Source organism: Zonotrichia albicollis, chromosome 6 (assembly GCF_047830755.1).
Source record: "Zonotrichia albicollis isolate bZonAlb1 chromosome 6, bZonAlb1.hap1, whole genome shotgun sequence".
In the NCBI taxonomy this organism is placed as follows: domain Eukaryota; kingdom Metazoa; phylum Chordata; class Aves; order Passeriformes; family Passerellidae; genus Zonotrichia; species Zonotrichia albicollis.
Window position 1 is genome coordinate 29,780,883 of NC_133824.1, and position 26,162 is coordinate 29,807,044.

The 26,162-nt window shown below is 40.0% G+C and overlaps 1 protein-coding gene across 4 annotated transcripts; it reads left to right on the forward strand.

Moving 5' to 3' along the window:
* Positions 1-1,914: 1,914 nt before the first annotated feature.
* On the forward strand, positions 1,915-26,086 carry VPS39 (VPS39 subunit of HOPS complex). Of its 4 annotated transcripts, none has more exons than XM_074542973.1 (26): positions 1,915-2,189; positions 4,215-4,280; positions 5,039-5,065; positions 5,496-5,560; positions 6,324-6,366; positions 7,339-7,433; positions 8,619-8,717; positions 9,415-9,507; positions 10,653-10,836; positions 11,344-11,464; positions 11,786-11,906; positions 12,675-12,804; positions 13,921-14,063; positions 14,906-15,049; positions 15,615-15,756; positions 16,020-16,106; positions 18,075-18,148; positions 18,724-18,822; positions 19,048-19,165; positions 19,642-19,770; positions 20,234-20,336; positions 21,200-21,245; positions 21,579-21,728; positions 21,882-22,016; positions 22,577-22,668; positions 23,918-26,086. In XM_074542973.1, exons 1-26 carry the CDS (start codon positions 1,982-1,984, stop codon positions 23,991-23,993), a joined length of 2,790 nt encoding a protein of 929 aa, XP_074399074.1. In that variant the 5' UTR covers positions 1,915-1,981; the 3' UTR covers positions 23,994-26,086. The 4 variants fall into 4 exon arrangements, with proteins under 4 accessions (XP_074399074.1, XP_074399075.1, XP_074399076.1 ...); XM_074542975.1 differs by lacking the exon at positions 1,915-2,189 and adding an exon at positions 2,262-2,531; XM_074542974.1 differs by lacking the exon at positions 5,039-5,065.
* The last annotated feature ends 76 nt before the right edge of the window (positions 26,087-26,162 follow it).

The window sequence follows — 26,162 nt, forward strand, 5'->3', positions numbered from 1 at the left end:
AGATTGAAAATGAAGTCTGTCATTTGAAAAGCTAATGGAAAGAGGGCAAATCATGAATTTCTGGAAAAAAAAAAGGTAAAAGAACCAACCAGTTTCCCTAATTGTATTAATAGTTCAATTATTAATTTAAATTCTAAAATAAACATAGTAGCAGTGTGGCCCTTCCAGCCTTTGACTTCAGCGGTCTTAAGCAGTCCTTGCTGCCTTCTACTCTTCCATTCTTTTACTCACTTCCAGCACTATTTAAAGTTGTCCTGAATTTCACAGGGAGCTTGTTGACCCCTTAGCCATTTTTGGTTTTTCACTTGTTTAGCAAAGCTTGTGTTGTTGGAAAGGAGCATCTGCTTCCTAGCACAGAGCAGGCGTGTGCTGGAACTTGGGTGCAGTCCTTGGCAGCAGCTGTGTGAGAGCCTGGCTCCCAGAGCCGGTGTGGGCTGTGGCCCTGGCAGTGCAGGAGAGATGGCAGTGTGTGAGCTGTGGCTGGGCTTGCAGGCTGCAGCAGCGAGGCCTCTCCCTCAGCAGCATGTTTGGTCAAGTGGGTTGGTTGTCTTTAAGGATCTTTGCCTCTTCTGAAAACTGACATGTTGGCTCCCTGACTTGGAAAAACTTGGGAAAGCTTCAGTGAGCTAGCTTGCTAGATTGCTTGAAACCAGAAATCCTGCAGGTTGTTACCTTTAATTATGTAGGCAGGGAAGACAACTCAAATCTATACTCCTTTCAAAAACAAACCATGCAAGCTGTTCTGAAGGATTTTTGAGCTGGAGGGAGAAATGATCTGAGATCTGCAAAAGTTCTTCAAGAAGCTGTTAGTAGTAAGAAAATGTCTGACAGGAGTATTTAAGAGTTTATTTATTTTAGAATACTTGTTTCTGATTAGATCTGTGTGGATTTGTTTGCTTCTTTGTGTAGCTGTTGGGATTGTAGCATATACCATACAGAAAACTGGAAACACAGTGAAGAAGATGATGTTGACCAGCTTTTTGTTAGGGTGACAAGATGTCCCTGTTAGAAACTCCAAAGGAGGGACTGAGTAAGAGATCACATGCCCTGGTAAAGAAATGCCAGAGGCGTGATAGGCACCCACTGAGTCAGGATCATAAGACCTAGGGAAGGACATGTTTATCTTATTCTGCAGATGTAGGGTGTGTGAGTTTGTGGGCTTTATTTATCCTCATGTTCACTGTATATGACATTTTAGTTGTATGCTACATTGTAAGTCTGAAGAGGGTAATGCTTCACAAATAATTTGCTCTCTGGACTACAAACATGTGAAGTCTTTCTTAGCCAGTGTTACTGATACATTTCCTTTCACTAATTGGTGCCATGTCCCTTTTCCTCTTGTGGGATCCTTGGTTAAAAAAGACAGCTATATGCCTGAGCCATAAGACCTTTGGAAATCTGTAGTTTTGCTATCTGTGAGGAGGGATCTGACTTAGCACAGTTTTGTGCTAAGCACAAAATGTTCATTCCCGAGGAGGAAAGAAGTTGGATGCAAGAATGCCATGCTTGTTCTCCCATTCCTGTGCTTTGATTTTCCAGCACAGAGCATCCTCAGTCCCTGTTTTCTAAAAGTGGTCTCTGTTGGTAAAGATGCTTGTAGAATTTAATACCATGTGCTTTTTGAGTTCGGTTTAGTTAGTTTAGTTTCTAGGTCAGTGATTGTGAATGTTGCACCTCTCCATGACAAACATAAATGCAACCGTGGCCGGTTCTGGAAGGGACAGACTAACAAGAAAGATTTCCTCCTGGAGACTGATATTCACTGGCCGAGTTAATAGGATAAGTTCATTAAAACAAAACTTATGACCTCAAAAAATAGACACGTGCTTGCAAGATAGGCCTCGCTGTGCTCATCTGCTTATGCCGTTGCATCCGGGTGACTTTTCTATGGTTTACGGTAGTCAATAGCAACCGGACACTTCCTGTAGTGACGTTTTGGGAAGACGAGAGTTTCCTACAGCCTGTCCACTTTTCGGGCTCTATGAAGATGCATAAGGCTTATGTCAGGGTCCCCTCGATGCCGTGCCGACCCGCGTTTCCCGTTCGCGCCCGAGCCCCCGGGGCGGGCTGTTTGATGCCGGCGCAGAGCCCCGTTTTTGGAGCTGGGACAGAGCGCCGTTCCTGGTGGAACCCCCCAGACAGTGCCAGCACCCTTGAGGAGGCCGCGGGGCGCCGGAGGCACAATCTGGGCGAGCTGAGCGCGGCGGGCGGGGCGGTGCTGGCGGGGGCGGAGCCGGGACAAGCGGGGCGGGGCGCGACGAGCGGGGCGGTGCTGTGCCGGGCGGAGCCGGGACAAACGGGGCGGTGCTGTGCCGGGCGGAGCCGCTGTGCGGAAGCGGCGCCGGGCGGGCGCTGCCGGAAGGGGCGGGAGCCGCGGGGGCGCTTCCGTCGGGGCCGTTCCCGCCGGTGCCGCCTGTGCCTGGGCCGGGCGGCAGCCGGGGCCGGAGGAGCGGCCGCCATGCACGACGCCTTCGAGCATGTGCCGATCCTGGAGAAGCTGCCGCTGCAGATCGACTGCCTGGCGGCCTGGGGTGAGCCGGAGGGGCCGCGCCGCAGCCCGAGCCGCTCCGCTCCTCCGTCCCGGCAGCGTTCGTGCGGCTGCCGCGCCCTGCCCTGCCCTGTCCCGCCCCGGGCTGGGGGGCAGCGCCCGGCCCGGCCGGCGGCACCCTGAGAGGCCGCGGCCCTGCCGCCCGCCCGAGCCTCTCCCCGGTGCCGAGCTCCGCTCCCGGGAGCGGCGGCGGTCGCGGGCCCCGCTGCCCTACCTTGCCTTGCCTTGCCCTGCCCGCCCGGCTTTGGGGAGGCTGCCGGGACTCCCGCGGCTGTAACCCTGGGCTGCCTACTTTATTGCCAAAAAAGCATTCCCTGTGTAGTGACTTAAACCTGATTTGGAGGGCCGGTGGTGTGTTGAAGTCTTAGATTTCGAATACGTTTGGACGTGTTAATGATATATAATTGTGGTTTTTATTTTTGGGCATACTGGAGAGTCAAGATTTTGGTCAGGTGACTGCACCAGCTGTCCTAATGATTAGGCTTGATAAGGCTTTTCAAAGCTGTGACCAGGTGCCATTGGATGTAAAATCAGCACCATCATGCAAAATCGACAATTTAAAAAACTCCACACTCCACAATTGTGAACTTGATTAGTTGTTTTAAGAATTGTATCCTGAATGATAATGCTCCTGTTGTTCATGGAGGTTTATGATGGAGTTATGTACTGGAGAGGATGTGAAGGTAGTTTATTCCTGCATTGCAGCTTTTATATTTTTCTCTCTTTGAATGCATTTATTTTGCTGAACTAGGAAAAAACCCTAAACATACAGACGTATAGCAGTATGGTTTTGTAAAAAAGTTGTGTAGTTCTCTCTCTACAATATTTCTACCAAGTAGTAGAAGAAAGACCTTGCAGGCAATAAGATTTTATTAAAATGCAAATTCCTTTGGTGATGAGGAAGTACTAGATGTAAAAGGAAATATTCATGTATGCTGCTTTCCTGTAGATATTCAGTGAGGAAGAAATTCAGCCATATTTCGTGAGCCTGTAAAGATTTTATGCTTTTTGTATAAAAAGTGTTATAAGTGCTGCAAAGAGGATGAGTCTGAAACTGTGCCTTAGAGTTTGTATAAAAAGGCCCTCCTTTATGAATCTTGAATGATTCTTGATTGTCCAACCAAAGCAAAGCTGCAACACTCTCCTTCCAAACATAGCTGACTATTTCAGAGAGGCATTTTAAAAACCTGACTTAAAAAACTTAACAATTAAACCCACGTAAACTTGATGTTATTCTTTCTGACAGTACTTCCCATTATGTAGCACAGTTCCTCTCTGAGAGGTAATAATGTCTGAAGAATAGTTTATTGCTTATTTTGATGGCACACAAGATGCAGTGGTTTATGTCTTTACTTCTCTATGAGCCAGTTTGGTGTGATGGCCAGGCTGTTTATGCTGTTTTACTGCCTGCTCTTTGGCTGTCCTCTCCTGAGAGTTAAAGCTACTTCTGTGCACTCCCACTGGAGAGCTGGTAGGAGACCTGTGTAGTCACTACAGAAAGTTCTTTTTGGTGTTTGATGCAAGTTTCCAGTTGTTCTGATAAATGTGACACAGCCCCATAATAGGCACTGTGAAGAAAATTAACTCTACCCCAACAAAAACCAGCACAGCTGTGAAGGGCAAATTTTGTTGAACTAATTAGACTCTTTTTCTCCTGTCTTTTTAGAGGAATGGCTCCTTGTTGGTACAAAACAAGGTCATCTTCTGCTTTACAGGATCAAGAAAGATGTAGGTAAGTTGATTTTAAGAATGGGGTAAAAAAGTTGATTGTTATTTTTATTTCCTGCACTTTTAGCGCTGTAGTGATTTTAACATAAATGTGATTAATTGCTGATTTTTTCCCTGTATAGATTTCATGTATGTAAAATGTGTTTTATCTCAGGTTTCTTTGTGTTTAAATTTATAGTAAGCAATTTTAATTTTTATGAATACAGCGTACAAATATATGTAAAAGCAGTGCAGTGTATGAGTTGCTGGACTTTTGATGTGTGTTATCTTTTAATGACTGGATTAGTGAGAAAACAAATACATTCACTGGGTCCATGACCATCATGTTTGGGGAAGAGGGATAAATACTAACTAGTTTTGTCAGGTATTTACCCTTTCCCTGCCTCTTTGAGAGTCCTAAGTGCTCATAGTCTATTCTGGGAATGCCACAAATAGAACTATTCTATTTTTGCTTTAGTTAAAATTGATTTTCTCTAAAGATGTTTGTATTTCACATTGCCTGCTATTATGTAGGAACTGATGGTTTTGAATGCAGTAATATTTTGTAGCATGACACAGGAAAGTAAACACCAAATGTAAGTTTCCAGGTTCATCAGCTCTTGGAAAGATATTAATTTGTAGTGACTTGGATTCTAGAGACTGAATTCAGTTGATTTTTGTGAAAGTTGTAGGTTGTCTGTCCAGCTGGAATATGCTAGTCTTGAGTTGCTAGTGTCTTATCTCACATGGTAAATTTCTCCCCCTTTTTTGCATCAATGCCAGGAGAGGTTATGTCATCAGAAAGTGTCTGTAAGTCTTTCTCCCTAAAACTCCTTTAAAACCCGTGTGGTGTAGTCTTTATTCCTTGTCTGTTTTCCAGTGATGTGCATCTTAGGATTTTAAGTTACTGATACTTGAGTAGTGTGGATAAAATCTTTATGGGTATGTTTGTATTTCTGGGTTTCAAATTACTTAAATATAATGCTTGCAATGTAAAACTTGGGCAAGGCAGAAATGTAACTACTGTTGAGGCTCTCAGCTGGGTACAAGAAGTGTAATTTATGTTTTCACCTGACTCTGTAGAAGACCCTGTGATGCATTTAGACACAGATGTGTTTAAGTGTTAGTCTTCCAGTGTTAAGTGGCCAAGTTTGCTTTCATAATTATTTGTAATATACTTAATGTAAGACAGAGTCATGAGCAGCTTCAGTTTACATACCCTCTTCAATATTTCTGATAGGTTGCAACAGGTTTGAAGTGACACTAGAGAAATCCAACAAGAACTTCTCAAAGAAGATTCAACAGGTAGGAAATACCATCTTGACGTGGGAACAGTTTTCAGCCAATAAATGAAATATCAAATGTACATCTGCAGTCTCTGCTGTGCTTAACAAAACAAATTCCCAGAGCTAAAGATTTTCTTAGAAGTTTAACAGCCAGATGTTTTTGCCCACTCTTCTCATAACAGAATAAGCTTGGTATGATTGCTAAAGCAGAAACCAAAGAATTGGAACTTGCAGGTTTATTTTTGGCGTTTGTTAGCAATAGGTCCTCAATTGTTCTGACTATGAATATTTGTAAGTGTGATGGTAATACATCAACATACTGTAATGTATTATTTGACTCTCAGATGACATTCTATAGGAATGTGAATGTAATTCCACTTACTTGAAATGTAGAAATAAAGTAACTGCCAGTCTTGCTGCCATTTTTTGTTTTTTTGAGAATTTGCACTCAATGGTTATATTGATTCCAGGAAAAACACCTTAAAGATTATGGATCATCTCTCAGGATGCAGCACTCTGTGTGTGCTTTAGAAGTATTTTTTGTACTAGTAGCATAACAACGTTACACCTTTTTCAATCAGTTTAGGTTGCAAATGCCAGCTTGTGAAAAGTTACACTGAAAACCTTTTTCAGTGTAACTGAAAAGAGTTGCAGTAGCTGAAGGAAGCTTGCTCATGGAAAACTGCCTTTCTTATTGTTTTGAGATTTTCTTAGACTATAATCAAACCTTATTGAGAGTTTTAGTTTATGAATGGAGTCACTTACAGCATTCTCCCTTTCAGATCCACGTTGTTTCTCAATTTAAAATTTTGGTCAGTCTATTAGGTAAGTGAAGAAAAGTGTTTTATATTTAATGAGTTCCTCTAGATGCAGTTACTTGTCTGAATGTGGCACCCTTTCCACACACCAGCATAGTGGTCTGGTTGCTGAGAAGTCATTGTGTGGCTTTAAGCTTTGCATTTTGCAGAGAAAGCATTAAGCAGCATAGATGAGAAGCAGCTTTGCCAGCTGGGAGAACAAAGCATTAATGCTGATTTGTGATTAGGAATGAAGAAGCACGTGCATGCTCTAAAGTGTCTGTGTAAAATACAGTTTGTGTTGGCCCCTGTATGTACATGTATATGCATGCATGTGAATCTGTACACTGTAGGATAGGCACTGAAACTTCTGACTAAATTTGCTGAATATATCAAACTTATCACTGATGTCTTGTACCAAATTCACTTTATATTCAGATGTGATCTTTTAGTGTCTTGTGGAAGATTAAAGTTTGCTTGGCTCTGGCTTTCTTTAACTTAGGATCTTCTAGTGTCTTTTTTTGCTTATATTACTACTCACTTCTTTATGATCTCCAAGTCCCAAGTCTTCCAGCTCCAGTATTTGTAGATTTCTGCTGCTTGCATCCTCGTGCATGCAAAAACAGTACGCTACATTTTCAGCTGTTCATTTTCCACTAATTTCTGGAGCCAGTTCAGAATGATCTTTGTCATGCAATCTTGCATTCTTGAGCTTGCTTTGTTCTGGCCTGCTTGCTGTCCCTTCCACTCTGCCTTCCCCTGCCTGGTTAGCGTACCTTCCTGTAGTTTTACCAGTGCTGCTGTTAGTCTTCTTTGCTGCATTTGTATTTGTTTGTGCCTTAGCATTTTTCAGCTTTTGGGAAAACACTTCTTTTCCTTTCTTGCAGCTCTTAGTTTCACAAGTTCTTTTTTATATGAACATAAAATATGGTAACTTGTTTGAATTAGCAACGCCTCTACATAAAATATGAAATAATAATTGGAGTTTTGTTTCAAACAGAAAATAACATTTACGTCCATGACCTGTTGACATTTCAACAAATCACCACAATTTCAAAGGCAAAAGGTGCATCTCTCTTCACTTGTGATCTCCAGGTAAGGGAAGGAATACAGCTGCACAGATGTCTTTACTGTTTGTAATAAAGATTCATCTTTCACATTGCTGTATGGATTAGGTTTTGTGTTAGATGAAAATTTCTTGGGTACTAGGGCTTTTTAAAATTAGTACCTGCTGCATTTGCTTAAGGCAACAGTTTTAAATTATTTTTCTTACTCTGCTTCACAAGGTGTTTTCCTGTGCCTGTTGTGATTGCAGCTTTTGATACAGAACTTTTGATACAAGACTTAAAAGCATTTTTGTCCTATGACTTTGACTCTTCTTTTTTGAAAGGTCCCCTTAATATAAAAGCCATTTTCTTTCCTTGCATTGCCAGTGGACTAGCTCATTGTGGTGTCCTTCTGCAAGCAATTCTGTCTGGGTTTTTAAAAGTTTTTGTTTCTCTTTATTGCCTCAAGGACTTCTAGAGCAGTTGTGGTAGATTGAAGCCTTAAAATGGTTCTGTAGGGTGTAGCAGTCCTCTGTTCATTTGCTCTGGTTCATTGAGTGAGCAATTTCTAGTCAAGTGAGTTTCTTAGCCTGCCCATATCATTCAGACATCTTTTTCATAATCAGAAGAGATGATTTAGTGCCCTTTATAATTCTTTACATTTTTGCCCCATGGGAGCATAATGTTAAATATTTTCTAGGATGTACTTGGAGTTTTTTAGACATGAAAATGAATGTCTTTCAAAGCACCTTTACATCTGGTCATTGCGAAGTGGCTTCTTGTTTGTGTGTCCAGGCACTTAGCTTTCCTAGTATTTCTTGTCAAGAAACTTTTCCAGCAGGTTAGAATATTAGATTATTAAGGGTTTTATCTGTTAGTATAACACATTCTTTGCATTCCATCCTCACCTCTCTCTATACCACATGGAGTTCCAGCTATTTATCCTAGTTTCAGGGTTGGACTGATAGCTCTCTACTTATCCTCTGTTTGTGTGTGTATGCCTTTTGTGCTCTCTTAGATTTTTGGATTTCCTTGATGTCAGAATTCCTGTCAAAGTTAGTTTTTAAGTATCCTGCCACCTCCCATGCTTCCTTTTTTGGGGAGTTCTGTTATGGATGAACAAAGCTGCTCTTCAGTGGACAGCTTTGCTTCTAGCAGAGGCTTCTTTTGGCCTTGTCTTAGCTGACTTGGCTCTCTGTGAGTGCCTGTGAGTTAGGTCTGTCTGTTTTCACAGCAATCAGATACAGGGGAGGAGGTGCTGAGGATGTGTGTGGCAGTGCGTAAGAAGCTCCAGCTTTATTTCTGGAAGGACCGGGAGTTCCATGAGCTCCAGGTGAGTTGTGTTCTTTCTGTAGCCAGCATGTCTCAGCAGGGAGGGTCATTGCTCTTCACTGCTTGCCATGTTACTCTGAGGCACTGCTGACTTTCAGAGCATTGATGGTTGGTTCTGCAGGAATTTAACAATGGAACAGCAGAGAGAAGTGAAAACGCATGTTTGAAATCAATGCCAGTTAATGGCATTTATTGTTTCATAAGTTAAAGTAAGGGCTGTGTCCTGTATTTTATTGTTCTGGTTGTAGTACACTTTTAAGTACTTGACTTTCAAGTCAGTGAAATATATAAGCATGCATACCTTGCAAAAAATAGAAGTGGGTGCACTTCTACTCTAAGTATGTCACTTCTACTCTAAGTATGTCACTAAGAAGATAGTTTCTGACAAGTGTAGAGAGCTGCAGTTGTGAATACTGGAATAAGAAAAAATAACTAATTGAAATGGGTAGAACCTTTTCAGCTACAATCTTCTACTAGAAAATTTTCTACTAAAAATGATCAGTTAACTCAGAGCACACCTGTTTGCTGTACAGTAGTCTAGCCTTTTTGCTGAATATTGCCATTCCTTGAGCAGCAGATGCTGGGCATAGGTGGTGGGGAATATGGTGTCAACAAGAGAGCAGCCTGTTACACTCTGTGTTCCCAGATTTGACTTTTGCTTTTCATTCCTAACAACCAGTTTACCTTGTTTTCCTCAGGGGGACTTCAGTGTACCTGATGTACCCAAGTCTATGGCCTGGTGTGAAAACTCCATCTGTGTAGGCTTCAAGAGGGACTATTACCTGATACGGGTGAGTTGGGGCAGTGTAATAGTGTTTTAAGAAGATTTGGGTAGCAGCAGACACTATGGAGGCTGCTCCTGTGCTCAGGAATTTGGCTTACAGATTTATGGAAAACAGCATCTGGTACTTCTGCTATTTGTGACTTTAGAAAGGGCAGTCTAAGCCTGTCCTTTTAAATGGATATTTGTCAGGAAGTAATTTTCTGTTTGTTGCTGTTGAGACCAGTGTTTGCAGCTCTTGCAAAAAAAAAAGGAATTGGGGAAAGTATATTTTGTTTTGGCAACAGTGTGTATAAGCTCAGTTTGCATTTTATTTAATGTATTAAGAAATGAGATTAACTCTAAAAGGACAAAGAGACCAAGAATAACTTATCAGTGAAGCTTACCCCTTCTTTCATTTTTCATTCTCTAGCTGAACTGTAATTGTTTGAAAGCCTCTGAACTTGTTAATTTACTATTGCAATTTCCACTTAGACTTCATTTACAGCTATAGTTTATTCTTCTTTCTGCCTTTATAATTGGCAGATATTACGGGAAAATGGGATGGAGATGAGGTGCACCACACATGCACATGTATGCACATGAGTGGCAACAGTGATCTATAGTCAAAAGGAAAAGCACACATAATTTTTACAGTCACTTGAAACTGATGCTGCTCGCAGAAGAAGGGGTGCCTTTCTGCAGTACTCTCCTAGATGTTGATTCCTGCCATTCTGGTGATCAAAGTGGTTGTGCAGGTGCTCAGGGGAAAATGGCTAGGCTTCTAGGCTTTTAGTTGGTTGGGTTTTTTTATGTGGCAGTGCTCACTTATGCCAGAATAAAACAGTGTTAAAAGTTTTGGCCTAAATGAGGGGTTTGGACACTTTAGATAATTTTGCTGCTGTGGTATAATGGATTTGATAAACTGGTGTGAATGATGTGCTCAGCTGCTATCATCACCTCAGACATAAAAGTAATATTTTTTACTTCAGAATGATGTCTAAGCAGGATGAATTAGGATATGCAGAAACTCTTTAAATTTGCACTTGTCCTGTTAGTGTTTATCCTGGGCTGCAAAATCCATCTAGGGGTTTTTCGCTTTAGTCTTATGTAGCTTTGAAGAAAAGGTTATTGTGCAAAACACTTTTTTTCTTTTTATGTTCTTTTTTATCCTAGGTGGATGGAAAAGGATCCATCAAAGAACTGTTTCCCACAGGGAAGCAGCTGGAGCCATTGGTGGCTCCTGTAGCAGACGGAAAAGTCGCAGTTGGCCAAGATGATCTAACAGTTGTGCTTAATGAAGAAGGGGTCTGTACTCAGAAATGTGCCTTGAATTGGACAGATATTCCTATAGCCATGGGTGAGAAGTAGCAGTTTGTTTTTGGTTTTGTTTAAATTTAGTTCTTTACTCTTGTGTATGTGATAAAATCATTATGTTTGCAGTATTGTGAAACCAGCTGGATTTCGAGTGTGGCAGGTTCTACAGTATTCTAAGTTGTACTCTGGGGAAGGTTTTGTTTGGTTTTGCTTTTTAGCCTTCTTTGCTTGTGGTCTGTGGGCCTCTCTCATAAAATAGGTGTAGTCCATATCTTTTGTACAGGGACAGGGTCTGAAATGGAAGGTAGTGTGTTAAAGCACTGTAGATCTGGGTGCCTCAGAATTTGATTATGGTGAAGGATGAGCAAAAGGCTTCGTAGTATTCTGTGAGCAAATTGCTGTCAGTGTCAGGCACTGAATTTTGTTTCGAGTATGTAAAAGGGGCACATTTCAGGGGGGTGAAAAATTGAAGAGAAGCCTTAAGTCATAGCTTGTTTCCAGGAATGCTTGAGACCTATCAGCTGAAACGTTTCCCTTGTTTCATGAGCAGAACACCAGCCTCCCTACATCATTGCTGTCCTGCCGAGGTACGTGGAGATCCGCACCTTTGAGCCCCGGCTGCTGGTGCAGAGCATCGAGCTGCAGAGGCCGCGCTTCATCACCTCTGGAGGGTACTGATGCAACTCACTGCCGCTCTTGTCTGACTGGCTAGCTGCATGTGGCACGCTGAAAAACTGGGAGAAGAGCAGCTTTTCTGTTGGGTTTTTATGGAGATTGGTGGAGGCCATACCTTGAGGAGGAAAGGATAGAATTGAGGGTCTTTAAGAATTTGTGACACAGGAGATAGTCTTCTTTCTGCTTTGCAGTAATGCTCCAGTTGCTCTTGTATTGATGCATGTTTCTATTATAGGATTGGGATTCTTTTAGGATAGGGTATTGCTTCTTTCTGAGCACTGAATCTTAGTAATTGACATTTTTTGTCTTGTTTACAGCACAAACATTATATATGTGGCAAGTAATCACTTTGTTTGGAGGCTCATTCCAGTGTCCATAGCCACACAGATCCAGCAGCTTCTGCAGGACAAGCAGTTTGAGTTGGCTTTGCAGTTGGCAGTAAGTACTCAAGAACTTGAGTTTGCAGTGGATGCAATTGTGCAAAAGTACACAAAGGGATGTTTGCCATCTCCTGAGCTGTAATGAGTCCAGTAATCAGTCAGTATAACCTCCCAACTGTCCACTTTGCACAAGCTGGTAAACTCTAGACTTTTTGAACTTTCAAGTTTTAGTTTTGTGCTGCCATTACTCCATATTGATCTGTTGTGGTGTAGATTTTGAGAAATCATCTTGTATATGAAAGATTATCTCTTAGCTGTTTGATATGCTACCTTCCTTTAGAATTTGCAATCGTTTGGGCTACAGAATCTGTAGACTGCTTGTAAACAGCGTATTTTGGAGTTGTGAGTTGTGTCACATGACCTTTTTTTGCATGATACTACTCCTGAAACAATAATTTCTTACAGATACTGATGCAGTCTGTTTAATTATACTGCTCTTACTGCGTTAAAATGTTTTGGTTTTTGGAAACTCCCCTTAATTCATTACATTTTGAATTGCTGACTTGAAAAAAAACATTGAAAAGGCAAATGAATGAAGAGATGTTTTCTGTGATGGAGCAGGTATAGAGGTAACCAGAAGTAACTTTCAGATCTTGTGGGTTATCTCACACACACAATAAGCACAGACAGGCACCACCAGTGTTCACTTTGAGAGATTATCTTTTTTTCTTCCTACTGTCTCCACAGGATAATGCTCCTCTTAATTCACTAGGGTGTTTCTTCTGTAAACGCTGAGAGTTTTTAATGTTTGTTAATTTGTATGCAGGAAATGAAAGATGATTCAGATAGTGAGAAGCGACAACAAATCCACCACATAAAGAACCTCTTTGCCTTCAACCTGTTCTGCCAGAAGCGTTTTGATGAATCCATGCAAGTTTTTGCCAAGCTTGGTACAGGTAAATGGTTGGGTTGGCATTGAATCACTTCAGTTAGGAGGAATGAAGTCAAGCTCACTGGCTATTTTATGGGGTTTTTTGTTTGTTTTCTGTTTTGTTTTAGTTCAAAACAGTGCTATCTTGTGCACATCAATCCCCTGTGAACAGCAAATAGCCTGTGCAGCTATTCAGTTATTTTTGGGTGGAACTGGTGATTAATTACTTAATAACTTAATTAACTACACAATTAAGTACAATTAAATACTTAATAAACTGCACTTAGTCAATTAAGTTAAATCAGGAGTTTTTCCCTTTTTTACAGAATATATTTGTTTTGTAGGGTATTTAAAGCATGCATAGCATGTACACAGACCGTTTGAAGCTGAATGTTTCAGCAGCTGCTAAAAGCCTACTTGTAGCTTGGAATGAAAAATATGGAACATCTGTAGATTTGAAAAATCATTGGACTCAGATGAGGACCCTTAACCCTTGGTTTAGCCAAGATGCTGAAACCAGGAAGCTTTCCTGTGCTCCTGGAAGTCTCAGTTGTCTCTGAGGGGTTTGAAGACTGAACTGTACCATAGAATAGTGCTTAAGACTGAGATTCTTTTTACTGTTGACAGAATTCTCATGTGCATTTAAACCTAAAGCTTATTCATGACACCTAGTTTTTATTTTGCAAAACTACAGTGAAAAACAAAGGCTTAGAACTCAAAATATTTTGAGCTTGAATTAGAGGATAGTAATGTTGAATTTGCTTAAACTCTGTGAAAACAGGTATGCATTAGTTACAGATGCATAAAACATTGTGTGTTCCTAGAAATTCTGTCTTACTGTCAGAGAGGTTAATGCTAGGAATCTGCAAGTAGAGCAGTAAGATTGTAATAATGGCTTGTCCCTCAAGCGTGCCAAGTGCACAGGTTGGAAATTCCTGTGCTTGGACTTCGAAACATGTTTTGCTTTAGCTTCTTTTGCATTGTTTTAGCTTCTTTTCTGTAATGAGCAAATTTTATTTAGGCTCTAGAACCTTGTGGATGTACAAGTACACTGCAGACTGCTCTGTTAGAAAGATAAACTTACTCTTAAGTTTGTAAAAATAATGTGAATGGTTACTAATACCAGTTATTTTTTGCATAGATCCCACTCATGTGATGGGTCTGTATCCTGACCTCCTGCCCACAGATTACAGGAAACAGCTACAGTATCCCAACCCCCTGCCAGGGCTCTCTGGGGCAGAGCTGGAGAAGGCACATTTAGCTCTGATAGACTACCTAACTCAAGTGAGTGCTCCTCTACCTGGTTTTAGAGCAGGATTATTCAGTTCTAGCATGCTTTGTTAGCTTTGATGTGCTGGAAACAGTACACCTAGCCCAGCTCTGTCATGCTAGCCTTAATGGGCTGTCTTAATGGCTGGAAAATGTGGCAGCAGCCCCTGAGTGAGCAGGGGAAGTGGAACACATGAGATACCCCACAGATATGTGGAAAACATCACGTGTGATTGGACAAAATTTCCTTATGGAGTGGATCTGATTATGAGTCCAGTATTTTATTTCTAGTATCCTGCTGAAGAAAATTTGAGCACTTCATTTTTTGTTTTTGTTCAATGATTATTATTAAGGGCGCTCTGTCCATGAGATAGGTTGAGGGCACGCAGTAAAAGGTGGAAGGGAATTAATGAGCCTTGCAAGTTCCTGTCCTCTTTATTTTGTCATAACTGGAACCTGAATTGTTTGGTTGCCATCCTTGGTAGAGTAAAAGGAAGCTTGTGCCTGAAGTAGGATAGGTTTTAAGCCTAGTAGTGCAAAATCTAAATAGTTTTCAAAATGTTTCCTGACTTCTCTAAAATGTCTGCTCAGGTTAACAGAATTTCCTTCTGACAATTTTCTCAAGACTCTGGACATTTTTCAAAACTATGCAAATATGCAAAATACATACACCTGAATATGGTTGTAAAGTTTGTGTTGAATAGTTAGTGACAATAAATTTTTTGGAAAACAGTTGATTAAAATAAGTTATTAAATTGGCTTAATTTAGTCTTTGTAGGTGGTGGGTTATATGTGCTGAGGTGAGATGTGGAAATCCATGGCCTTTTCCTGTTAAAATTTCATTTGATGTCCTGCAGAAAAGGAGTCAGCTAGTGAAGAAGCTAAATGATTCTGATCATCAGTCCAGTACCTCACCCCTCATGGAAGGAACACCCACGATCAAATCCAAAAAGAAGCTGCTACAAATCATTGATACCACCCTGTTGAAGTGTTACCTGCATGTGAGTTTCTGTCTGACCTAGAGGCTTTGCCATGGGAGCTCTGATGGAATTTCAGACTGAAACTTTTAAGAAGGAGGATAAGGAGCTACTTCAGAAAGGCTCACACAGCTGTCTGTCTTTGATCTAAAAATAATGTGTAAAATTGAGCATTAACTAGTTTCCTCTCTGGTCAGGAAGCAGTTTCAGGTAACGAGGCAGATATGTCTGTCCCTGATTGCTGCCTCTGTCAGAAGAAAATGGCTGTGTATTTTGAAGGTCTAATGAATGCTTTTATTGCCTTATACTGGTAAACAGAGGAAAGTAGGATCTTTGCTGTTTTGATGTTTTTCAAAGCCTGACCTCTGTTGTTGAAGGGGAGTAGCTTTGGTGTTTTGTTTTCTTTCTGTCCTCAAAATTACAGAAATTACCGTGGACCTTACTGTAAGGTATTAAACTGTCATTTCTTATTTTTCTTACACTGTGAGGCTTCCTTCCTCCCCTGCCCCCACTCCCAGCTTGTGTTTTGTACTGTACACTTAGAAGGTGCAATTCCAGTGAAGTTTAAGTGCTCCCTTTTTAATTGCAGACAAATGTAGCACTGGTGGCCCCATTGCTACGTCTGGAGAACAATCACTGCCATATTGAGGAGAGTGAGCATGTACTAAAGAAGGCACACAAGTATAGTGAGCTGATAATACTGTATGAGAAAAAAGGTCTGCATGAGAAAGGTAATTCTGAGGTTGGGAGAGGAGGAGGACTAGAAGCATGTGTTCTTTGTGTTGTGTTTTGACTTCAGTAAGTAGACAGTATTCTGAAGAGGCTGTTTAATTGCTATCTTGTGAGTAAATCTTTTTTCCTGTTACAATTTGGTCTCTATGTTCAAAACAAAACTTTGGTTTGTCTTCAGTAGCATAACAGGAAAAATGCACTTTTTTGAGCTTTATGTTGGAGCTAGCAGTTACAAAGGAATTGACTCCTTTTCTTTTGAAAGCATTACAGGTACTGGTGGATCAGTCAAAGAAAGCCAACTCCCCTTTGAAGGGTCATGAGAGGACAGTGCAATATTTGCAGCATTTGGGTGAGTGTGAAGAAGAGCAGTGTTTTTGTGAGTTTTTGTTCTTGTTTGGCGTAGTGGTTATTCTACTGTTTGGCAGCTTTCTGGAGGCCATCAAGCTGAAAGGGTATCCTTGTTATCTTGTTGGTTTCTTGCATAATGCAACCTTCAAGTATTAGCTCAAGGGATTCAAGTTTCTTTGAAAATTAAATATTTTTGGAAAACATTCCTTATTTCTGATTAAAATATCCACTGGGAGAAAATGGGCCATATAATTTGAATTTTCTTCCAGTGATGAGGAGCGACGTAGAAAATAATTCTGAATGAAGTAGAAAATGTTCTTAATCTACTCTTTTCTGTCAGTTTCTGGCAATTAAATGCAATATTCTAGGTAGTTCTCAAGTAATTGCGAGTTCCTCCAGGCTGGCAGCTATAAGTCAAGTATATATAAGTGTATTACTGATGGGTATTTAATAGTAGCCTTGTGTCAATAGAGTAAGCACTTGTTTATTGCATCAAAGCAAATATGTGTGATTGACCATCAACAACATGCTTTGTCAGTGTGCAGGAGAATTATTTATTTACTTGGGTGGTAGATAGTTTTCTGTGTTGCATTATTCTTTTTATCTTTTAAAATAATGTTATGCAGAACCTTTTCCTGTTGTTGCTCATGTTTAGATTAAGGATTTGTTACTGAGGAAGTTGAGAAATCCCCTGCCTGTGGCCTGTGGGAATCCCCTTGCAGATGAATGTTACATTATGTGCTGAGGGAGCCAGTTGTTCTGTGGGGCAGTGTGGTGTTTTCCTTAGAGTATACTGATCAATAAGCTTTGGTAGTTACTTGATGAGCTTCTCCTCTCCTCCTGATGCTCTCACTGTTTTGAGTAGGTTTTAACTTCATGTTTGATTTGCTTGCACTTTTAGGAAAGACACCTTGATCAGTGTTTTGGCAGGGGGCTATTCTAATTAATGTCACGCTTCTTTATAAGGAGTTAGTTTTCATGTAAAACAGTCTTACTTCCATTTCTTGTCCTGTCTTTTTTTAAAATTTTCTCTGTGAGGCCAGTATGCCCTGTAAATTCAGAAAGTTAATAGAGTTCAGCAAAATTCAGGCCCACAAGTTTATTGCCATTTGCCAAGTCACACTTTTGTTACTGAAATTTGAGATTGGCTCTTCTGGGAACTATTTCAGTTGTTCTACTTTACAGTGCACATCATGTGCATTTTTAAAACTATATATATTTTTTAAATTCTGCTAATATGAAGATGCTGCTTGTTTTAAGTATTGTGGGATGAAGAAATGCAAACAATGACTGCCTTTTTATAGGGTTGCTTTAAGTTTGTCTTGTATGGTGTTGTCATATCGTGTTATGTTGTTCAGGCAGCAAATGCCTCTGATTCTGAGCAGGAGGGTGAAGGGAAAGTCTTGTTTCCTAACATGTTTTACTAGTATTGTGAACCAAATTGTCCAAACTATAGTATTCTTTTTAAAGGGGCAAGTCCTACATTTTGCTAAAAGCTGAGAAGCTGTTACCTGTCGTGTAGTTTCTATGCTAGTTACTTCAGGACTATGATGCTTTACTACTTGTTATAAAGTATTTGACCATTTGCTGTAGCAGTCATTAGACTGACAGGCTGGAAATGGACTGAAGGAAGTTACACAAGTGAGAAGTTCACTGCCTCTGTACCCTAATTAAAACAAGTTGAAAGGGAAGACTTCTGAACGTGATTAAGGCAGCCCATCTTGGTTTTGGGCTGAGTTCTTTACATTTGGTGACACTTACTATTTGAGTTAATTTTTGTTTTGGTTTGAAATCATGTTTGTGAAGCAATGAAATTGTAGCTTTGGAATGAGTGATTTGCTTGACTTGAGCAACAACTGGATTCTTCATGTAAATTAGGCTTTGCTGGCTCTGAAAGCATCTGCTTGTGTTGAGAATAGATAGATATTTAGGATTTTAACAATGAGCACTGCTGCTTTTTGTATTCCAGGCACAGAGAACTTGCACTTGGTATTTTCCTACTCTGTCTGGGTGCTAAGAGATTTTCCTGAAGATGGACTGAAGGTTAGTGTGATTGAAAGAGGTACCTTGCTGATGACCTTCTCAGTGCAGTATATGGAATTTGGATAAGTCATTGTAAGAATCTCATTAATGCTAAACCAAATTAAATATATAATTTTTGTTTCTGGCTTCAGTGCTAATGTTAGCAGTAGATAAAACAGGTCAGTCTTTCACTTTTTCTTATGCTTTTCCATTCTTGGAACACCTTATAATAAATAGCTAGGAACCTTTGATAGAACATTTCATGTTATTGATGCCACAATTTGCACAAGAGCCTAATCGAGTATTTAAATGTCAGGTATTGATTTCCTTATAAAATTGGCTCCCTGAATTTGGAGGGTGTTGGGCTCTGTAAGAGAAGGGTGTTCACTAGGGCAGAAGTGGGGATGTTTGATAGTCTTTTCAAATGTGAAGTAAGTTCTCAGTGCCTGAATAAGCTGCTCAGATCTTTTTTTATATTTCTTGTTTACTCTTTGGAACATGTGATGGATTGTTGGGCTTCAGTGCCTCAAGAGAAAAATATACTATGGCACTGAAGAAAAGAAAATCACCAATCTGAATAAAATTTTATTTAACAGATATTTACAGAAGACCTCCCTGAAGTGGAAGCTTTGCCACGAGACAAAGTGCTCAGTTTCTTGATAGAAAATTTTAAAAGCTTGACTATTCCTTACCTGGTAAGAGCTCAATCTCTACTACTGCATTTTACCTTGAGTAAAACAAAATATTACCTGTAAGATCTTAGTTCTTCAGGAGCTGGAGTCTGTTGGGCAAAGAAAGCATAATTAAAATACACGAAATCCTGAGGTCAAGCTTGGTAAAGGCAAGCATGGAACTGTTCCTTATAAAGAACTACATCCCAGAGGAAGTGTCTGCAGCTGAGCCTTAACATGTATTTACAGGAGCACATCATTCATGTCTGGGAAGAAACTGGAGCGGATTTCCACAACTGTCTGATCCAGCTGTACTGTGAGAAAGTGCAGGGCTTAATGAAAGAATATCTCAGTTCTTTCCCTGCAGGTATGTCTAGCCTTTTCTGGGGGGAGGACCAGGAGTATGGGAGAGCACAGGGGAGCCTTCATATACCATGTTGTAATCCTTCCCTGTTGAGATTCACCATAAGATACCTTAGTGACGGAGGGAACTGGAAAACATGTGGGTTTGTAGGACACTCTAGTTTATTGCCTCTCAAGAGATCTTTTAAGGGACCAAGCAACACTTTGTTCACAATTAAGTTGAATGGCAGCTACTGCTCCCTGACTTCTGCATGTTAAGGGTAGGGAAGGGTTTTGAATAACTCGAGTATTGCTTTAACCAGCCATGTGATGTGTTTTTAGGGGCTGAAGTTAGTTTGGCAGGTACATGACAGCTCCAACCCATATAACAGCTGTATCATTATGAAGTTCCTCTTCATAATGATTTGTATCTCTTCTAGTACAGACTGGTGTAGTGAGTTAGTTGTAAGAATTTAGCTAATGTTGTTTTCTTTCATATAGATAGAGCTCCAGTGCCTGCTGGGGAGGAAGGAGGAGACTTGGGGGATTACCGGAAGAAGCTGCTGCTTTTTCTGGAGAAGTCCACCTGCTATGAACCTAGTCGACTTATCAGTGACTTTCCCTTTGATGGTGAGTTCTGTTTCTGTAGGATAACTAAACCCTAGCTTATTGCTTACAGCAAAACTTCCTCACTTATCATAGAGTCATGGTAACTACAAATAGAGAAGATGACCCTATCTGTAGTTGTAGGCCACTGGTGTGTGTCCTAACTCTGTTATTGCTGGCACAATTGGGTTTACCAGTTTCTGCAGGATTCCTCTAACTGTTGACCTAAGACCTTGTGGCATCTCCCAGCTAGTTAGCCTAACTTTGTGATGACCCTGAGTTGTGCAATAGATCTGACGGTTGTTCCTTAAGGTGACTTAAGAATTCATGAAAGGTTTCTGAGACTAGTGTGAAATGTAGGCTTAGAGTGTCAGTGTAACTTATACTGTAGCCTGAGCACAGATTAATACTTCCTTCTGTTAGTCTGGGCACTAATTTTGTAATTTCTCTGTGTAGCTATTGATTTAATCCTTCATGCTATCACTAGGTCTCCTAGAAGAACGTGCTCTGCTCTTGGGTCGAATGGGGAAGCATGAGCAAGCTCTGTTTATTTATGTTCATATTTTGAAGGACACCAACATGGCTGAAAAGTAAGGATTTCTTTATTTTAGAGTTTTTGCATTTTTGCAAGACTTTGCTGATTGCTGTGTGGATAGGATATGTAGTGAAATGTTGCTATATGTGGGACATGAACATTGTAAGTCTTCAAGATCTTCTGTGTTTTCACATTTTATTGGCCTTGAACCTCTTCTGGGTGTCTGTTTATTACAGATTCTGCTTGCTGGCCCCTTGAGGTTTGCCTTTTTGTGCTCTCATTGTGCTTTAGAGAAATATGACCACCATCACTGAGTTAATACTTTGCAACTGTCCTTAGTCTGTGATCTTGTGTGTTGTTTTGCTTCCTTTCTGTTTGGAGAGATGTTCACTAGCCCACATTAAAAAAACTCTTGTTAGTGAAAATACAGCATTTTTCTGTGTGTTTTGTGTCAGGGAACCTCCTGAGTGAATCAGAAGCTCTCAGGTAAAAATAGAATTACCCAACACTGGCTGGTGTCTCTGAACACGGGGACCTGTTCAACATATTTGCTTGTGATTCAGATACACTAATTAGATATACATACACATAGATTTTTATGCTGTGATGTGTTGATTGGGGATATCTTTCCCCTCTTTTTTCTTACACAGCTAAATTCAATTTGGCTTCTGCATTAAAGCTTTTAAAGTTGATTGGAAGTGGGAGACTTGCACAAAACTTTGCTTCTCTCAGCATTGTGATGCAGAGTAAACTGTGTAATCCTGATGTGCAGTTTGATGAATTGATCTGAATCAGATGTACAGTCACTTAACTTGGATGACTTCAGTAGTAATTAAATGTTAATTTCTGTAAACTAATTCTTTGGGTCCTGTAACTGTTTCCGTATTTGTCTTAATTCTTCTCTGTTGATTCTTCTAGCTATTGCCATAAACATTATGACAGAAACAAAGATGGCAACAAAGATGTAAGTAGCAGTAAGGAAGTAGAAGGCTATATATATACCTTGTTCACGACTTGAAAGTTCTTGCTCTGTATAGACTTCTTCAGGGTTTGTGTAGTGTATAGGAACCTGTGTATAATCTCTTGGAATTTAGGAACTCTTAGATCATCGTGGGGTGTTTTTTCTTGAGAATGTTACTGTATCATTGGATTTGAGTATACATTAAGAGCTGTTTAAATGAGCAGTGGACAATTTTGGATGGCATGGGTATAACTTAGTACCATTGCATGGTTTTACCAGCACTGTCAGCTGTGGATAGGTGCAGCAATTTTAGAGCTTCCCTTGTGTGTGCTGCAGGTGTATCTGTCCCTGCTGCGCATGTATCTCTCCCCACCCAGTGTTCATTGCCTGGGACCCATCAAGATGGAGGTGCTGGAGCCTCAAGCCAATCTGCAGGCTGCTCTGCAGGTTTTGGAACTGCACCACAGCAAACTGGACACCACTAAGGTAAGTCAGATCTGTAAATACTCTGTGCTGTTGGCAGGAGACTACAGAAGGTCCTGGAGTAGGCCAGTGAATGGAATGTGTCAATCTAAATGTGTCAATTTCTATTCTATTTTGGTCTCTGTTCATCCTTAACTTTTTCTAACTTTGTTCCAGGCAATAAACCTACTCCCAGCAAACACACAGATCAGTGAGATTCGCATCTTCTTAGAGAAAGTACTTGAAGAAAATGCTCAGAAGAAAAGATTTAATCAAGTGCTCAAGAACCTTCTCCATGCGGAGTTTCTGAGGGTAAGCATCCACCACCTCTTATTGATTGGAATAACGTTTTAAAATATGTTCAAATTGAAATTTACTGTTTCTTATGGGGAATGGGTGTCCTCTAGATGGTGCTGTAATGCGCCTGAAATTAAATGGGAATTATGTAGCTTGAACATCCTTTTTGCAGGAGATGGTGTGTACATTCATTTTAGTTTGGATGAGATGTTTGTCTTTGCTCATTGTGCTGTGGTGTGCACTGCAGAATCATCTCAGACAGCTTGGACTGGATTTCTTTCCAATGAAGTGAGCCAGGGGAATGCAGTTCAATTGTTCATCTTAACACCCCTTTAGTGGTTGAATGCCTTAGGCTGTGGACCAAGGTAAAAGTAAAACCCTGTGATTCATATAGTGTGGGTTTTGGGTGTTCAGTACCATCTGCTCTGCTCCACAGAGTAGCTTCTTCTGTCCTGCACAAGTTGGTAATGTAGATACAGCCACTAACAGTTAAATGTTGTGATGCTTTGCAGTTTCATCAGACCAAGGTCTGGCATTGCTTTTTTGAGCAGCTTGGGATTTTTGTCCTCCTTTAGGTCCAGGAGGAGCGGATCTTGCATCAGCAAGTCAAGTGCATAATTACAGAGGAGAAGGTGTGCACTGTTTGTAAAAAGAAGATAGGTAACAGGTGAGAGATCTGGTACACTTAAACTAAGAATGTTGGAAAACTGGATGTATGTATAGCCAGAGAGAACAGCAATATGAGGGAGCTGTTTGAAGAGTATTTGAACTACAAATTACATTAATTAGCTGAATGGTTAGGAATACTTTAAAACTTTGGTCAGTGAATTTGCTGCAAGAGTTTAATCCTCCTTGCAACAAAGGAGAATAAAACCCCTTCAGAAACTCCCAAGAGTTCTTATTTCATAACTCTAGAAGGCATGAAATTGGTCCTCATACTGAATTTTGCAAACTTTGTAAGAACACTGCCTTTCTAAGAACCTGCTTTTTAACTAGAATTGGGGAGGAAGATATAATGTTAGGCTGAGATACATGTGTACTTTTCTATATCTGATGGCTTCATGGCTTCCTGACTGATTTTTGTTTTGTAGCCTACATGCAATAGGATGTTGAAAAGTAGAACTAATTTGCATGATTATTTGGATGACACTGACCCTGAGATGAGCTCAGTTGGTTAGAGCATGGTGCTGATAACACCAGGCTTGTGAGTTCCATCACTGTACTGACCATTTATTTAAGAGTTTGACTCTTATCCTTGTGGGTCCCTTCCAACTCAGAATATTCTATAAATCTGTGAACTTTTCTTCTACCGTTTCTAGTAGCTAATAATATAGAATGCAAATTTTATTTGCACTTGGTTTTGTTTTTTTTTTTCTTTCAAGTGGAGGGAAATGCTGCATGATTCAGTCATTATTTTCTTCTTGATGGGAGCCCTTCTGAGATATGAGTAGCATTAACAATGATAGGGAAACGTTCTTTTCCCAAAACATTTTAATACACAGTCTGAATATTGCTACATATATTCAATTTTTTGTTCTTAACATTCAACATGTAGCTTCAGCATTTAAATTTGCATATGCAATATTGTTTTGCTTGTATAGAATTTTTCTGGTACTGTTAAGATCAGTAAGATTTTGAAGCATGGCCCTTAGCCCCTTTAACTTGCTACCAGTGACTTCCAAGTAAAATGTGCCTGCAGAAATGAAAATAGATTTTGAAAACCTCCGAGCAAACCTCTTGCAATATCCATAGAATTCTTTTCTCTATTTTCTCTTTAATACATTCAGGCTATAGTTTAAAAAAGTGTCACTATCATGTGTCTCTCTCTAATGCTGCCCAAATTGGATGCTCTTGTTTGAATGTGGAAAACAATGTTTGTCTTGACAGCTGATGTTTGTGTTTTGTTCTCTTTACAGCGCATTTGCTCGATACCCTAATGCAATAGTTGTGCATTATTTCTGCTCCAAAGAAGTCAACACACTGGACACCTGACCTTGTTATGTCAATAATGCCAACATTTATACAAAATTCAGTACTGATAACTAAAGAAGTTGATGTGTCTGAGAGTTTTGAGGCTTGTTGCTAGGTTCTCTTACACTGGGTAGAAATCATTTGTATCTGTGGACTGACTGTACCTACCCAGCAATGTTGATTTACTAGAAAATTACTTTAACCATGTTGTTACAGTGCTGGCAAGTACACTGAACCTCTCAGTCCTCAGATGAAGAATAGAAACTGATTTTTGTAGTGACTTTTGTAACACACTCCAGCCTTGCAAATGAATCGTGAGACAACTGTTGGACGTTCACCACAAATCAAGTCTTTACAATAAAATGTACTTTCTTAGGGTGGCAATGTTGTGATTTGGCCTTGTATGTAAGTATTTATTCAAAAAAAGAAAATTCCCTGAAAGTCTTTGCAGCCATATCAGCATTGCATGGAGATCACAAAGTGTTTATCATAGAGGAGGCTTCTGTGTCTGTTTCTAGACTTAGGAAGTGCAGCTTTTATCTCAGCAACAGAAATTATGTAAGTGCTGGCCAAAGAACTCTCTGTTGGTATTCGGTGGTTTTGCTTGGCCTTCTGGTAAGTTGTTTCACAGGAGATAATTAGAGAAATGGTAGATACCACTAAGAAGCTTTTTTTCCCTTTTTGTTTTAGTTTGAGAGCTATAAATTGAATTAACTTGTGTGTTGTTTGCACTGACTGTGTTCACTCTTAGTGTGAGTGGAAGCTCAGAGACTGTTGGAAGAAGTTCACATCTGCACTCAAAGGAAAAAGCAAAGAACACCCTCTAAAGCAATTTCTGGAAGGAGTGAACTCTAGTTACTGCTTGAGCTTCTGGACTATGCTTGAGACTTTTGTATATAAATTCTTTAGTCTCTGATTCACTTTCCAACAGTGAAGTAAAATCCAGACTGTTTCAACATCTGTGTATTTGAAATGCTCTAGAACTGCATCCTGTTCAGGCTGGTACTGTTATTAAAATTACTCTTGGGCCAGAAGTCTTGACACAAGAACTAAATTGTACCATACTCACTCTAGACTGTAATATTTTTGTCTAACTTATTTTTTCAGAAACATTAATCAGTAGCAGATGGGTATGAGGGACACAATGTTTGTTGCAGAAAGAATCTGTGGAGTGGTAATGAAAAAGCAGCAGTAGCAAATAACCCAGTGGAGGGAATGTTTGACTCCCAACATCCTGGTCTAGCAATACTTACAAATAAATCATTATTAAGTGGTATGGAGCATGACATGTAACTACCAGATATCACATCTTAAAGAACAAGCTGGTGAATAAATCTGGTCTGCCTAAAGTGTAGTTGAACCTCAGTTAACATCTTAGGTTTACTTAAATCATGTGAGGTTTTTTTGGTTTTTTTTAGGAACAGTTCTAATTCACTTTCATTTGCCAGTGTTAAGTGTTTCCCTTGATAACTGTTTATTCCTTGTTCATATGTGTTTGTATTTATTGTTATGCATTCTTCTGGATTTCTTTGTCCAGTGTTTTGCTTGGATGTCTTGGGCAGTATTGCTACTGAATACTTTCTGCAGAGGCTGGATAGAGGGAATCTGTGGTGTTAATGTTTTTAAACTTGTATTTCTTCTGTTTGAAGAAGAGAGCCTAAAAATACTTACACTAGATTTGCACATGCTGTACAGATCTTTATATACTAGTTCAGGTACACAGGGAAGATGGTTTGGGAGAGTTGTGTTTACAGGTCACAGAGAATGAAGAGAGGGCATTTAAAAAGACCTTGTATACAGATGCATTCTTTGTATACAGATATAACAATGCTACTCTGATTTTTACTTATCTTATGTTTAGTACTGGTAGTATGGTTTTTATTTGCCTTCATTATCTGTAACCAGGATCTTCATTGTGCTCTTACTTACAAGACTAAAGTTGTGCCTCTGTTCATCTCCACTGCATACCTTTTACAGAGATGTGGTTTGTGCTGTACTTTTTTTTTTTTTTTTTTTTTTTGGTTCATACAATGTGCTTTGGGTTTCCTAACCATACAGCAGGTTTATCTAAAGCAATAGGTTGTAATAAATATCGTGAACCAGTGTGTGTTTCAGTCTTTGTGCAGTTAAACTTCTCTGGGCTGATGTAAGTTTTATTTTTATTTGTATATAAGACCTCACTTTCTCCTG

Excerpts from the sequence above, each read along its gene's own strand:
- VPS39 (XM_074542973.1), top strand. The coding sequence starts at position 1,982 with ATGAAGATGCATAAGGCTTATGTCAGGGTCCCCTCGATGCCGTGCCGA. Across the intron at positions 9,508-10,652 it reads GGGACTATTACCTGATACGG|GTGGATGGAAAAGGATCCAT; the intron begins GTGAGTTGGGGC and ends TTTTTATCCTAG. Across the intron at positions 12,805-13,920 it reads TTTTGCCAAGCTTGGTACAG|ATCCCACTCATGTGATGGGT; the intron begins GTAAATGGTTGG and ends TTTTTTGCATAG.